Source organism: Saimiri boliviensis, chromosome 14 (genome assembly GCF_048565385.1).
Source record: "Saimiri boliviensis isolate mSaiBol1 chromosome 14, mSaiBol1.pri, whole genome shotgun sequence".
Classification (NCBI taxonomy): domain Eukaryota; kingdom Metazoa; phylum Chordata; class Mammalia; order Primates; family Cebidae; genus Saimiri; species Saimiri boliviensis.
The window spans coordinates 71,427,997-71,443,619 of NC_133462.1; the positions used below are offsets into that span (position 1 = coordinate 71,427,997).

Consider the following 15,623-nt stretch of genomic DNA (forward strand, 5'->3'; position numbering starts at 1 on the left):
TGTGGAGTATGTGCATTCTCCCCAAGTCTTCGTGAGTTTTCTCGGAACTCCAGTTTAATTTCACATCCCAAAGCTGTACACATTAGGTGAATGGGCGAGTCTAAATGCTCCCAGTCTGAGTGCTGGTGTGTGGTGACTGTGCCCTGCAATGGAATGGTGTCTTGTCCAGGGCTGGTTCCTGCCTTGAGCCCTGAGCTACCAGGATTGGTTCTGGCCACCCACAACCCTGAACTGGAATAACTGGGTAAATAATTATCTTACTTGTCTTTATTAATCTTTCTTAAATGTATACACAGCTCACATTTGTTTCAACTAGGAGTGTTTTTGGTCTTTAGAGTGTAATGTAAAAATAATTTTAAAAAGAAAAAGAAAATGAGATGAAGACAAAATATTTAAAAAATTTTAAAAAATGAACACAACAACAATAAAAAAACACAAGAAGTTTGTGTAATATGATGTTTTTGGAATCAGAAATATGCCGTAACTTAATTCTTGTTTATGTTGATGAGCCTATTGTTGTTATACACCATTTTGCATAAAGTCTTAGTTTCCAAGAACCTATGAACAACATTAAGACTTACTATATTTGGAACACAGATATGGTATACAATAGGCATTCAGTAAGTGTTAAGTCAGACTAAACTGAAGTCAGACTTATTTCGGTATCACATTTATTAGTATTAAAATACTCAACAAAAGTATCTGTCCAATTACCAAAGAAATTTAGATTATTTTACCCATAGGCTGACTTTTCATAACCTTAACAGTGTTATTTTATGAAAGCATGATATAACCCATTAACCCAGTAGGATGGGTGATGGATTCATAGTTGACTGTCACTCCAAGTATAATGGCTGCTGCTGTTACTATTCCACCCATTATTAAGCTGACCAAAAATTGGCACAGAATCTCAATGTATTCTACCTAGAATGAAGAAATTTGAAGACCAAAGCCCTTCAAATTACACCTAGAGAGTACATATTTAATGTCCAACTGATACAGTGCAAAATGCTCCTAACCTTCCCATGAGGTAGGAAATATCAAGAATTTATATCCTAAACTCATACATCCAGCAGCATTTATTCCTCGAAGCAAAGTTGTTTTAGATAATCATGGTTCTGCAGGATCTCAACAGGCTATTTAGATTGGTGCAAAAGTAACCGTGTTTTTGCCATTAAAAGTAACAGTAAGATCCGCAATCAATACTTTTGCACAGACCTAAAAAAGGATTTCTTACAGTTCACAATGGAAAGACAGAAAAATATTAACTCCTGGCGCAAGATCTCAAAATATGAGGTCAAATATTCACGAATGAAAATATCTTACGTGGCAGGGTTTTTTGTCAGATACCAGCAAACTCGCTGATGAGGTGAGGAACTTACTGAATTTTCCAACCTGGGCCTAGGACCCTGACAGGACAACAGATCTGACATTTTAGAACAAATCCCTTTCCTGCCACTTGGTGGTGCACCATACCTCTCTGAGTTATGTATCACAGCCTAAATTCTACAATTTCTGGTAGCTCATCAGGGGCTGAATTGTATTTCCTTGCAGTACTATTTATTTGATCATGTCTTAGAACTATGCTGCTGTTTGAGTAGAAATACCTGCCTTCATTATTAAACATGATTCCTCACAGTCTATCACAGTTGCCATTCCCTTTGTCTCTTACATCAAGTAAGCCCATTTCACACTAGGTGCCACACCCACTTGGATAAATGTTTTGCCTAAGGACATACTGAAACAAAAATATAATTTATACTGCAGTCAAAATTTCGTTATCACTTGAAGGCTCTGCTACGAAAAGTTGGAGATAATCACTGGCCAAAAAAACTCCTGACAATCCATTTGTTATTCCCCGAATACACCTTGTACCTCTGCAGGTACTGTCTTCTACACCAGGAGTTCTCAAAGCATGATCCCTGGGACAGCAGCATCAGCATCACCTGAGAAACTTTTTAGACGTGCATATTCTCCACATGCTCTGAATCTAATGAAGAACAAAGTCAAGGGGCAGGGCCTAGCAATCCATGTTTTAGCAAGCCAGTAGTTCTGGTGCACAGTAAAGCTTGAGAACCATAGTTCCACACTTAAGAGTGCCTTGTTCTGATCTTTGTTCCCCCATAACGGGCTGCTTCTACTTCAGGACGATTTTAAATATCCTTTATAAATTGTTTCTGCCTTCATTGCCACTTAAAAACACAAACCCTTCACACACCAACTTGTACATATCAGAAAGGATTACAGTCACATCGGGTAAGAGAGCTACAGTTGTAAATTTCCTTCTCCAGTAAGCCACCCTTCAACTAGATTATGAACTCTTATATATATTTTCAGAGTTTGGTACTAGCAGGTATGAATCATTGTTGATTATTACATCAAAATACAAGCAGTCTATGTTTTATAAGAAGATGAGACTACCCTAAGCAGTTTGAATTTACACGCTTACTGAAAATGTGGTCTTGACTTTATCTACCATACTGACCTTAAGGGCTTTTTCAGCTTTTAGCTTACGAACCACCTCCCCTTGTGCAGCAACTTCATCATACAGAGATTTACTTTCCAGAATACTTGTTGATGAATTAGAAGACATATTCTGTCCTATTTCAGCAGGAGGGTTTCCAGGTTTATATTCCTGGCCAGTTTTCTCCTTATATTCAGCTTTCAAAGACAAAAGCTGTTTTACAGCTGCATCTATATCTTCCTTTGGTGCTTTCTTGGCTTTTAATTCACGAACCACATCCCCTTGAACAGCCACTCTATTGTAAAGAACCAAGGAATCCTCAGATGTTGTACAAGTATTATTCAGAGAAGGTGTTGGTTTTTCCTTAAAAGGAGCAGATGTCTACCAAGAGAGAAAACCAAAAGTAAAATAATTAATTCGTAGTAAATGTTTTCCCACAAAATTATTTCAAACTGATTGTTTTATAATGTTTCCAATTAAATACAAAAACTTTAAACTTGAATCCCTTAAAAAGCTTAAATGAATAATCTCATTCCTAAGTATTTATCCTAATGAAAAATGATAGGAGTAAACAAAGATAGAGGTACACACATATTCACTGGAGCATTTTTACTATAGTAAAAATCTGAAAATACCCTAAATCTTTGTTATTAGGAGACCAAAGAAATTATAACATATCCATCAGGTTTGAGAATAAGTCACTGCTATACCACATATTCATTGCACAAATTTAAGTCAGGTGTTTAAGCTGTTTCCTTACTATAAAAGGGGGATAACCATATTCCCATAAAGCTGATGGGAAAATAAAAAGTAATCTGTGTAAAGCCCTCAGTCGCAAAGGCTGAGAAAAAGTGAATATCCATAAGCATTAGGATTAATTTAAAATAATTTAGAATAATCTATTCCTAAATTTAAATATTTATTCTTTAAAATATTTAAGAATAATAATTTTAGAATAAAAAAACTGACAAAGCAGGCTATACCCCAGATGATAATTTAATTTTGATAGTATCAGCCTCTACTGGAGACAAATATTCTTGAGACCTACACATCACAGGGAAAAGCATTATTGTCTTTCAGGTTTAAAGCTGCAAACGACCTCTGACTGCCATGTTGGGTATAAGTGCCAGTCAACTGTATCCGAATTTTGAATTTCTATTCAAAATTGTCCAGGTTTCAAAGCATGTCTATACATTTTTGACTTTCCTCCCACCAAGAAGGGGGTTCTGTGCACTCTCCTGAATCTGGGCAAGCTTGTAACTGATTTGACCAACAGAGTACAGCAGAAATGATGCTATGTGAGACTTCCAAGATTAAATCATAAAATACAATGCTACTTCCACCTCATCTACCACTTGAAACTGGGAGGCAGAGGTTACACTAAGTCAAGATCATATCACTGCACTCCAGCCTGGGCAACAGAGCCACACTACATCAAAAAAAATAAATAAATAAAACAAAATAAAAATAGAATAATGCCCAGCTGAGTCTTCGATGACTGCTACCCAGCCACCAGCTGACTGAATGGACATGAGATACACAAGTTTTTAGTGGTTTGCCTCAACTGTTTTCCTTGATAAATGAGCTGTTACTTTCAGTATGTGATTTTGCAGAATATGAAGTTTTTCAAGAATACATATTAACATATAACATCAGTTTTCTAGAGTATATAAAAAATGAGAGGCACAGGTGGGAACTGGGATCAATGAGGGAAGAGCAACTAAATTTTCCATGTCATGCTTACTCCATGAGTTTATTTAATAATATATAGTAGCGATTCTAAGGGGTTTATAAAATCCTCTTAGAGGGGATCTGCAGTCACAGCTATTTTCACTATATTAAGACGTATTTTGTCTTTTTCATTCTCATTCTCTCGTGACTGTTCTTTCAGGTTTTTAGAAGCTATGAAGTCAGATATTAAAGAGATCTGCAAAAATGTAAAACCATATCACTCTTCTAATTAAAAGTTTTGTTTTGGAAAATATTTTTTTAATAAAAAAGGTTTTTTATGTTAACATGTTATTATTTTTACATGAATTAAATATTTTTAAAACTTCTCAATTTTTAGTATGATAAATATAGCCCACGTAAACTTTTTTTTTTTTTGAGACAGTCTTGCTGTCTCTCAGGCTGGAGTGCAATGGCATGATCTCAGCTCACTGCAGCCTCTGCCTCCCGGGTTCAAGCGATTCTCCTGCCTCAGCCTCCTGAGTAGCTAGGACTACAGGCACACACCACCACGTCCATCTAGCGTGTGTGTGTGGGGTTTTTTTTTTTTTTTTAGTAGAGACAGAGTTTCACCATGTTGGCCAGAATGGTCTCAATCTCCTGACCTCGTTATCGGCCCACATCGGCCTCGAAAGTGCTGGGATTACAGGCGTGAGCGACCACGCCTGGCCAACAAGTCATTTTTAATAGCGTAAGGGTTCTGGCCAGATGCAGTGTCTCATGCCTATAATCCCAGAACTCTGGGAGGCTGAGGCAGGCAGATCCCCTGAGGTCAGGAGTTCGAGACCAGCCTGGTCAACACTACGAAAACCCCATCTCTACTAAAAATACAAAAATTAGCCAGGCATTATGACATGCACCTGTAATCCCAGCTGCTCGGGAGGCTGAGAAAGGAGAATTGCTTGAACCTGGATGGTGGAGGTTGCAGTGAGCCTAGATAGTGCCACTGCATTCCAGTCTTGGGTGACAGAGCAAGATTTTAAAATCTTACATGAAAGGATAACAATAAAATGCAAAGAGCAAGACTTAATTGTCTTCTTCAGTCTGCACCGTAAGAAAGATAATCATTTGTAAAGAAATATATTCTAAACCCTGGGATATAAAGACCATTTATTTTTATAGACATATCTGTAAACGTCACTACTTACCTCATTCTTTGTGGCTTCTACTTTGGTCTTTTCCTTTGACCCTGATGTTGGCATTTCCTTTGTGTGACCATCAGGAATGTATATCAAAACGCATGGGGCTTCTTTGCAACTATATGGGCTAAAAAGAAAATAAAGGGACAAAATAGTTTATTTGAACAAAATTATCTGAACAGCAATAAACATTGAATTCCTAAATAAATTCAATGGTACTAACTTAATGCTTTTCTTTCTTTTCTTTTTTTTTTTCTGAGACAGAGTCCCACTCTGTTGCCCAGTGTGGAGTGCAGTGGCACAATCTCAGCTCACTGTAACCTCCATCTCTTGGGTTCAAGTGATTCTCCTGCCTCGGCCCCAGAGTAGCTGGGATTACAAGTGCACATCACCACACTAATTTTTGTATTTTTAGAAGAGCCAGGTTTCACCATGTTGGTCACGCTGGTCTTGAATTCCTGACCTCAAGTGATCTGCTCACCTCGGCCTCCCAAAGTGCTGGGATAACAGGTATGAGCCACTGCACTCATCCAGTTAAGGCTTTCTGAAGTATAAAATAGTCCATTTTCTTACTATTCAAATCAGAGGCTTTTCTGAGTAATTTTATAAACAACAAAGGCAGAAATAAAAACTGACAGTCCTTATTACAAACTTCCAAATGTATGAACTTTCATACATATGAAGAAGCTAAGCCCAGGGCAAAATTACATTTGCTCTGTTTGCCAATAGAAAGAGCGTTAGTGGCTGGGCACAACGACTCACGTCTGTAAACCCAGCACTTTGGGAGGCCAAGGCAGATGGATCACAGGGTCGGGAATTCAAGACCAGCCTGGCCAAGATGGTGAAACCCCATCTCTACTAAAAATACAAAAATTAGCCGGGCATGGTGGCACGCACCTGTAATCCCAGCTACTCAGGAGGCTGAGGCAGGAGAATGTTCTTAAATCTGGGAGGCAGAGGATGCAGTGAACCAAGACCGTGCCACTGCACTCCAGCCTGGGTGACAGAGTGAGACTCTGTCTCAAAAACAGTGTTAATGGATATTAACGATACTCTTGACTTCAAGAAAATTTGTCTACATACCACACCTAATCTGCTTTCAAGCAGAGGAATTTCTGTGAAACATTTATTTTAAAATATCTAAGGGTAGGTATGGTGATTCATGTCTGTAGACCCAGCACTGTGAGAGGCCGAGGCAGATGGATCACTTGAGTCGAGGAGTTCAAGACCAGCCTGGGAAACATGGTGAAACCCTGTCTCTACAAAGAATACAAATTAGCCGGGTGCGGTGGCTCAAGCCTGTAATCCCAGCACTTTGGGAGGCCGAGGCGGGTGGATCACGAGGTCAAGAGATCGAGACCATCCTGGTCAACAAGGTGAAACCCTGTTGCTACTAAAAATACAAAAATTAGCTGGGCATGGTTGTGCGTGCCTGTAATCCCAGCTACTCAGGAGGCTGAGGCAGGAGAATTGCCTGAACCCAGGAGGTGGAGTTTGCGGTGAGCTGAGATCGCGCCATTGCACTCCAGCCTGGGTAACAAGAGCGAAACTCCGTCTCAAAAAAAAAAAAAAAAAAAAAAAAAGAATACAAATTAGATGGGTGCGGTGGCACGTGCCTGTAGCCCCAGCTACTCAGGAGCCTAAGGTGAGAAGATCACCTGAGCCTGGGGAGGTCATGCCACTGCACTCAAGCCTGGGTGACAGTGAGACCCTGTCTCTTAAAAAAAAATAATTTATAAGAATTTCTCAATTCCAAAGGGTTTAATAATTAGCAATAATCTACTGTCACGTTTTGGCAATTATGAATAATGCAGCTATAAGCATTCATGCACATGGTTTTGTGTGAACATGCTCTTTTCCTTTGACAAATACACAGGAATGGAACTGATGGGTCAAATGGTAACTCCATGCTTAATTTTTGGAGGAACCATCAAACTGTCTTCCAAAGTCGCTGAACCATCCTACAACCCTACCAGCAATACATATGGGCTCCAATTTCTCTACATTCCAACCCTTCTTATTGTCTTTTTTTTAAATTTTAGCCATCCTAGTGGTATGCAATGATATTTCATTATTATTTTGATATGAATTTCCTTAACAACTAATGATGCTGAGCTTTTTCATGTGCTTATGGCCCATTTGCACATCTGCTTGAAGAAATGTCTATTCAAATCCTTCACCATTGTTAATTGGGTTGTCTTCTGAGTACAAGTCCTTCAACAGATGTATGTGCAAATATTTTCTCCCATTCTGTGACCTGTCTTTTCACTTTGTTTAAAACACAAAATATGCTAATCTTGATTAAGTCCAATTTATTTTTTTCCTTTGGTTACTTGTGATTTAGGTGTTATATCCAAAACAATATTGCTAAGGTTACAAGGATTTACATTCACGTTTTCTTTAGAGTTTTATAGTTTTAGCTTTTACATTTAGGTCTTTAATACATTTTGAGTTAATTTTTGTATATGATATGAGATAGCGCCCAACTTCACTCTTTCATGTATAGCTGTTCAGTTCTAGCAGTATTTGTCGAAAAGTTCAAAAACTTTCTGAGAATAAAATGAGAACATACTCTTATTTTAGTCGGTGGTACCACCACCATCACTAAACACTTAAGGAGGGCTTAGAAACTATCAGGCACTGTGCTACACTGTATGCAAGCATGACCTTATTTGACTAAAGGAAATGTGATACTAAAATGAGTAAGGTTACTCATATGAAGAAAGAGACACAAGGCCATTCCAGGAAAAGGCATCAAGTACTTTTGAAAAGCCCCAGGCAATCTGGTATATATGTTAAACAGAAGGGATCAGGGAGAGAAAACTTCAACAGGTATGACTCAAGAGAGGCCATAACATGAAAAATCCTGCATGTCAAACTGGTGAGCATGTGAAAACTGAATAGGAAAAGGATGAAACTGGAGGCAAAGAGATACTTGGGAGCCTGGTTTTGGCAATCAAGAAGCAATGCTATGGCCTGAAAGAAGGCAGAGCAGTGGATCCACAGAGATGAACTAGACGGGCAACACAAACAACAGAGTTTGCTGAGTGGAAAAAGGGAAGCAGAAGAATAAATCAGAAAGGATGGCCAGGCGCGGTGGCTCAAGCCTGTAATCCCAGCACTTTGGGAGGCAGAGACGGGTGCATCACGAGGTCAAGAGATCGAGACCATCCTGGTCAACATGGTGAAACCCCGTCTCTACTAAAAATACAAAGAATTAGCTGGGCATGGTGGCACGTGCCTGTAATCCCAGCTACTCAGGAGGCTAAGGCAGGAGAATTGCCTGAACCCAGGAGGCGGGGGTTGCGGTGAGCCGAGATCGTGCCATTGCACTCCAGCCTGGGTAACAAGAGTGAAACTCCGTCTCAAAAAAAAAAAAAAAAAAAAAAAAGAAATGATACCATGATACCTACCTAGATCCTGGAAGTTTGAACATGTTGAGTTTGAAATGCCTGAAAGAATCTATTCAGAGATACCTAAAAGGCAGTTAGATTCACAAGTCTAAATCTCAGAGAGTCGTTTTGACTCCACAGTTACAGAGATGTAACTTAAAAAAACAGCAGAGACAAACAGAAAAGAAACAAAGGGTACAAAAATTTACAAAGTTCTCCTGCTAATAATCCTATTACATGGTTTAAAAAAAACATACAGCCGGGCGCGGTGGCTCAAGCCTGTAATCCCAGCACTTTGGGAGGCCGAGGCAGGTGGATCACGAGGTCAAGAGATCAAGACCATCCTGGTCAACATGGTGAAACCCCGTCTCTACTAAAAATATAAAAAAAAAAATTAGCTGGGCATGGTGGCACATGCCTGTAATCCCAGCTACTCAGGAGGCTGAGGCAGGAGAATTGCCTGAACCCAGGAGGCGGAGATTGCGGTGAGCCGAGATTGTGCCATTGCACTCCAGCCTGGGTAAAAAGAGCGAAACTCCGTCTCAAAAAACAAACAAACAAACAAAAAAAACCATACAAATATTGGTTATTTTTTCCCTCTAAATGTATCGTTTGTATTATCTAGTGAAAATATACCGCAAAGAAAAAGATGGTAATAATTTTCACCCAAACATATGTAATATACAGTACTGAAATTTTGTTCTTTATACTTGGGCTACAAGAAAGTTAATTATAAGATGATTTAGCTTTAGAAATGAGTAATTTATGTTGAATGTGCATGTTGTTGCAAAGATCACTTGTTACAATAAATTACATTAAGTCTAAAATGTTAAATACAAAACAAAGAAAAGTGAGCAAAGATTTGTCAGGTATGTTATTTTAGTGAAAGTTCCATTTCAATTTTTTGAGGGGGAGGATGGAATCTCGCTCTGTCGTTCAGGCTGGAGTGCAGTGGCGCCATCTTGGCTCACTACAACCTCTGCCTCCTGGGTTCAGGTGATTCTCCTGCCTCAGCCTCCCCAGTAGCTGGGATTACAGGCACCAGCCATCACGCCCAGCTAATTTTTGTATTTTTTAGTAGAGACGGGTTTCACCATGTTGACCAGGATGGCCTTGATCTCCTGACCTCATGATCTGCCCGCCTCAGCCTCCCAAGGTGCTGGAATTACAGGTGTGAGCCACCACGCCCGGCACAATTTCTAAAATATTATTCACTTTAAGAACTTTAAGCATTTTCATTTAGATGTTCAGTTACATTTATTACCTAACAGGTTCATAAGGTTGATCACATATGAAGAATCCTCTTCTCTGGAGTTGTATAATATCTCCTTTTTTCAAATCCTTAAGGCAGGGATCCCCTAGCATTAGTTCTTCATGCTGTAAAGATGATATGAGACCAAAATACACTTTTTCAAAATCATAGTAGTACAACAACTCTAAAATGCAAGCAGTTTCCACTAACTAAAATATTCCCACTTAAAACAGATTATGTTAAAAAGTTCACTACTTAAGGACACACAATGAAACAGTGAAGTATTAAAATAAATGACAATTCAGTTTATGACATTTTTAAAAGTTAGCATTCATAAACTGACTAGCCTCAAGAAACCTTTTAAATAACCTGATTAGCATTCCTGAAGAAATAAATAATTTTCCTGCTATAAATATGATGCAAGAAGCAGGTACAGACTTAGCTGAATTAATGCTGGTGTAGCACTTAAATACAAGGGTCAGATTTCAATCCCAACTCTACTATTTACTGTTTATCCTCTGGCAAGTTACTTACCCTTACTGTGCTCCACTTTCTGTCATTATAAAATGAAACATTACTTACATTATTTTTTTTTAAGAGACGGGGTTTCACCATGTTGCCCAGGCTGGTCTCAAACTCCTGAGCTCAAGCGATCCGCCCGCCTCGGCCTCCAAAAGTGTTAGGATTACAGGCATGAGCCACCATGCTCAGCCACCTTAAATTTTTTGTTAAAGATGTAAAATTTAGGCCGGGCGCGGTGGCTCACGCCTGTAATCCCAGCACTTTGGGAGGCCTAGGCGAGTGGATCACGAGGTCAAGAGATCGAGACCATCCTGGTCAACATGGCGAAACCCCGTCTCTACTAAAAATACAAAACATTAGCTGGGCATGGTGGCGCGTGCCTGTAATCCTAGCTACTCAGGAGGCTGAGGCAGGAGAATTGCCTGAACCCAGGAGGCGGAGGTTGCGGTGAGCCGAGATCGTGCCATTGCACTCCAGCCTGGGTAACAAGAGCGAAACTCCGGCTCAAAAAAAAAAAAAAAAGATGTAAAATTTAAATAAAATTCTATACATCTTTTCCATTTTATCTGAGGATCCAAAATACATAAAATTAATTTTTTTAATTCTAAAGAAAAATGTCAAAGGTGGAATATGGTTTCTTTGGAAGGTCACCTTACTGTTCTTGTTGACATACTGCTTAAAGTCCTCGTCTTTCCCTAGCACTGGCTTCGTAATCAAGTGCTCGTAGGTGACACAGATTGCTGGAATAGGAAGAGCATGTGTAGTCTCTGCAAGCCAAGTGATCTTAGTGGTTTTCTTGTAGTCTTTGTTTTCCAAATTCAATTTTGCATCAAGAGATATAATTTTTCCATCTGCATTTCTATATATAAAAATATTCAAAGAAATATTAACCACAGTTGCCATAAATTGATTATTTTGTTCCATAATAATTATTTTATGTTATTATAAAATAATTTGCTTTATTTTGTAATAAATAGATAAGAAATTTTCTTGGGAAAAATTTCAAATCAAACATGTATTTGAACTCCTAATATGCCAGATATATACTGGTTAATAGATAAATACAATACAATCACTGCCATGGAGATACTAATAATCAACTAGAGAATAGACTGATGTACATTTGATGAGGAACATGTACATATTTATTAACTTAAAGTCACCTGCATTATGCATTATAAAATCTGAATTACTATGTTTAAAAACATTTGGCAATTATTTGCAATCATATGTAATAACTGCACAATTAAGATTTCAGAGTTTGCATAAATTAATCTTAAACATACTATGTTGCATTTATAGAATCTAAAGATCAAATTAGTAAGTGTAGCACACTATAGTAACTAGAAAGTCAAACTGATTATTAACCAATCAATTTTAAAGTAAATTATAGTATAAATTCTGTTTAAAAGATCCCCATGCCAGGCAAACATACAGAGTCCCTTTTTGTCATGTAATTTCTCATTAAAACATTACAACTATTTTTTATATCCAAACGTAATTTTCAACAGCACAAATAAAAGACATCTTGATAGCCTGTTAGTAAATTGAAACATATAAGGAAAACCATTTAATTTGTATCCAGAATTTGCAGTAGCTATCTGGGCAGATTTACTAGTCAGCAGCATGCATGGGTCTGAATTAGGTAATGTTTGATAAGTAAATACAAATAAAATATTTTTCTCTCATGTTTATTTGAAAACAAACGAAAAGTTCTTACTTGTGTATTTTTGTAATGTTGAGGTTTCCCCAATTTATAAATGTAACCATCTCACCCTCCAAAAAAGTTTCTGCATCTGCACCTTCAACAAAAACTTTGGGACTATACCACACAGGCTTCAAGCCAACATCAGGATTCTGATTGATAAAGAAAAGCAGAGTGTCTGTTGAAACAACAACTTATTGAACCCACTATGCAAATGTATACATTCTTTCTATTCTTTAACCAAAGTCTTCTGTGCTACTAAACTGCTGCAGTTCACTGCTGTATTAGAAAGAAAATGCTTTACTCTTTCTCCATCTACCTTTTTTAACATAAACGTATTCCCAATTCTGTTCTTAGCATTTATACAATACACACTTGGCCTCAGTAGAAATCAATAGTTGGAATTCCAGCTCTGTGACATCGGATCAGCAACCTGACCACTAATGTTAGTGGAATTTAGATGAGGTAGCCAGCCCCTAAGATTACTTCCAGACTAAAAGAATCATTCATTGATTTCACAGCTAACGCAGTGTTATTTATCGCTTAGTATCTCTTCAACTAGAATTTTGTTCCTATCCTTAGAATCTTACTGCTTCTGCAGCAAAAGAGAAAATCAGTCATTCTTAAGCAGTGGTTACAGAACATTACAGGACAACAGATGCTACCTTAGCAGGAAATTACGGACCTTTCAGATTTTAGAAGACAGACTTTAAAGAAAGTATTATCTATATAAATTATAGGTAAGTAAATTTTCTCCCTTTCCAATGTGTATGATATGGAAAGAAAAAGAGATGCAGGGAATAAAAAGAATGCCATAATTTCAGTTTTTATTTGGCAGAATTCAAAAGAAAAAAAGGACAAGAAGACCTTTTGAAATAAACATTAACTAGCATGTGTTTAACAACTGTTCAGTGAATTAACAAATGTATGTTATAACAACAGATAATATACTAAGCTCAGAACAGAATACTGACAGGCTAAATATAAAACACTTTGTGAGGGAAATGTTATAATGAAAATTACACAGAGCAAACTGAGTAATCCAGTCACAATTTAAGAGTGTGCTTCCTTAACAATTAGTTCTTATTTTCAACAATGAGCAGTACTTAGTAATTTAATTTTTTAAATTTTATTTGAGGCAGGAAGAGTCTTGCTCAGTTGCACAGACTGGAGTGCAGAGCTATAGTCAAGCTCAACGTAGCCTTGAACTACTGGGCTTAAGCGATCCACCTACATCTGTGATTACAAGGATGAACCACAATGCCTGGCTAATTTATTTTTTTTTATTTTTATTTTTTTGAGACAGAGTTTTGCTCTTGTTACCCACGCTGGAGTGCAATGGCGCGATCTCGGCTCACCGCAACCTCCGCCTCCTGGGTTCGGGCAATTCTCCTGCCTCAGCCTCCTGAGTAGCTGGGATTACAGGCACGTGCCACCATGCCCAGCTAATTTTTTGTACTTTTAGTAGAGACGGGGTTTCACCATGTTGACCAGGATGGTCTTGATCTCTTGACCTCCTGATCCACCCGCCTCGGCCTCCCAAAGTGCTGGGACTACAGGCTTGAGCCACCGTGCCCGTCTAATTTCTTTATTTTTTTTGTAGAGACAGAATCTTGCTATGTTGACCGGGATGGTCTCAAACTCCTGGCCTCAAATGATCTTCCCACTTTTACCTCTTAAAGTGCTAGGATTACAGGCAAAAGTCACCATGCCCAGACTAGTAATTTAATCTAAACTATCTGACCACAACTGTCATTAAAAAAAAAAAAAAAGCAGCACTCTTCAAAACTTTTATTGTCATGATTGAAATTTTAAAACATTCGGCATGCTTCAGATTTATGCTAACTGTACCATAGGTGATATGACAAGTCAGATACTACTACTTATCTGATCAAAACCAGATGTAAAGAAAGGCAAAGCCAAATCAATCAATGAAACATACACCCCAAATGTTATTAGGATTCAAATCTTTAAAATTAAAAAGTAGCTATTGATATACATGGGAAGACAAATCAATCATATAAGACTACAATTTAGAATATGTATAGCTCTTTACAATGTATATCATCTTATATGTGAGTTAGTCTACGAACATAGTTATAAGTTTGGCTACTCATATCTCAGTCTGTGAACGTAATTTTCAGTATATAATGAAGTTATTTATAGACAACTTGTAAAGCTGAAATAAAAGAACTCTTTCACCAGCCTGGGCAACATGGTGAAAACCTATCTCTACAAAAAAAATACAAAAATGAGCCAAGTGTGGAGGCAAGAGACTTATAGTCCCAGGTATTCAGGAGGCTGAGGTGGAAGGATCACTTGAGCCCAAGGTAGAGGATGCAGTGAACTGAGATCATGCCACTGCACTCCAGCCTGGGCACTAGAGCAAGGCCCATCTCAAAATTAGGGGAAAAACAAAAAAGAATTCTTGTTTTGCTTCAAAATTGTCAATTAAGCAATAATGAGAATCTGGGATGACTGTGACTTAACAAAGAGGAACTCTATGCTACTGTATTTAAGATTTCTATTCAGGGCCAGGCACAGCAGCTCATTCTTGTAATCCCAGTATTTTGGGAGGATGAGGTGAGCAGATCATTTGAGGCCAGGAGTTCAAGACCAGCTTGGCCGCCAACACTGCAAAATGCCATTTCTACTAAAAATACAAAAATTGCCAGGTATAGTGGCACACACCTGTAATCCCAGCTACTCAGAAGGCTAAGGCACAAGAATCACTTGAACCCAGGAGTCAGTGAGCCAAGATCATGCCACTGACACGCCAGCCTGGGCCACAAAGTGCGGCTGTTTCAAAAAAAAAAAAAAAAAAAAAAAAAAAAAAAAAAAAAAAAAGGCCGGGCGCGGTGGCTCAAGCCTGTAATACCAGCACTTTGGGAGGCCAAGGTGGGTAGATCAGGAGGTCAAGAGATCGAGACCATCCTGGTCAACATGGTGAAACCCCGTCTCTACTAAAAATACAAAACATTAGCTGGGCATGGTGGCGCGTGCCTGTAATCCCAGCTACTCAGGAGGCTGAGGCAGGAGAATTGCCTGAATTCAGGAGGCAGAGGTTGTGGTGAGCCGAGATCGCACCATTGCACTCCAGCCTGGGTAACAAGTAACAAGAGCGAGACTTGTCTCCCAAAAAAAAAAAAAAAAAATCCTATTCAGAATTTAAATGAATGGATGCTATTTTCACTTCACTTACACTTTCCAAAACAGAGGAAGTGGAAGCGTAAGAGACTCTGAAGTCAAGCTGTGATTCAACAGCAGTAGGTCTAATGTTTTGGCTTAAAGACAAAGGTGACAGTGAATACCCTAGTTAATAAAGACTACACCTTCGATTTCTCTTCTTTTGGAATTATTCTAGGAAGAGATAAATTCTCACTACACACTAAAATATGCTAACTCTACAGAACAAAAAAAA

General features: G+C 38.4%; 1 protein-coding gene across 2 annotated transcripts in view; it reads right to left on the bottom strand.

Annotated features, from left to right (window-relative positions):
- The window catches only part of EPRS1 (glutamyl-prolyl-tRNA synthetase 1), an 80,213-nt gene that overhangs the window by 28,716 nt on the left and 35,874 nt on the right, over window positions 1-15,623 (bottom strand). For both annotated transcript variants that reach the window (XM_003930338.4, XM_010340935.3), the window contains 5 exons: window positions 12,218-12,354; window positions 11,149-11,356; window positions 9,988-10,100; window positions 5,341-5,458; window positions 2,486-2,845 (listed from right to left, as the gene is read on the bottom strand). In XM_003930338.4, coding sequence (XP_003930387.3) covers window positions 2,486-2,845; window positions 5,341-5,458; window positions 9,988-10,100; window positions 11,149-11,356; window positions 12,218-12,354 — 936 coding nt within the window. The remainder of the gene's footprint in view (window positions 1-2,485; window positions 2,846-5,340; window positions 5,459-9,987; window positions 10,101-11,148; window positions 11,357-12,217; window positions 12,355-15,623) is intronic.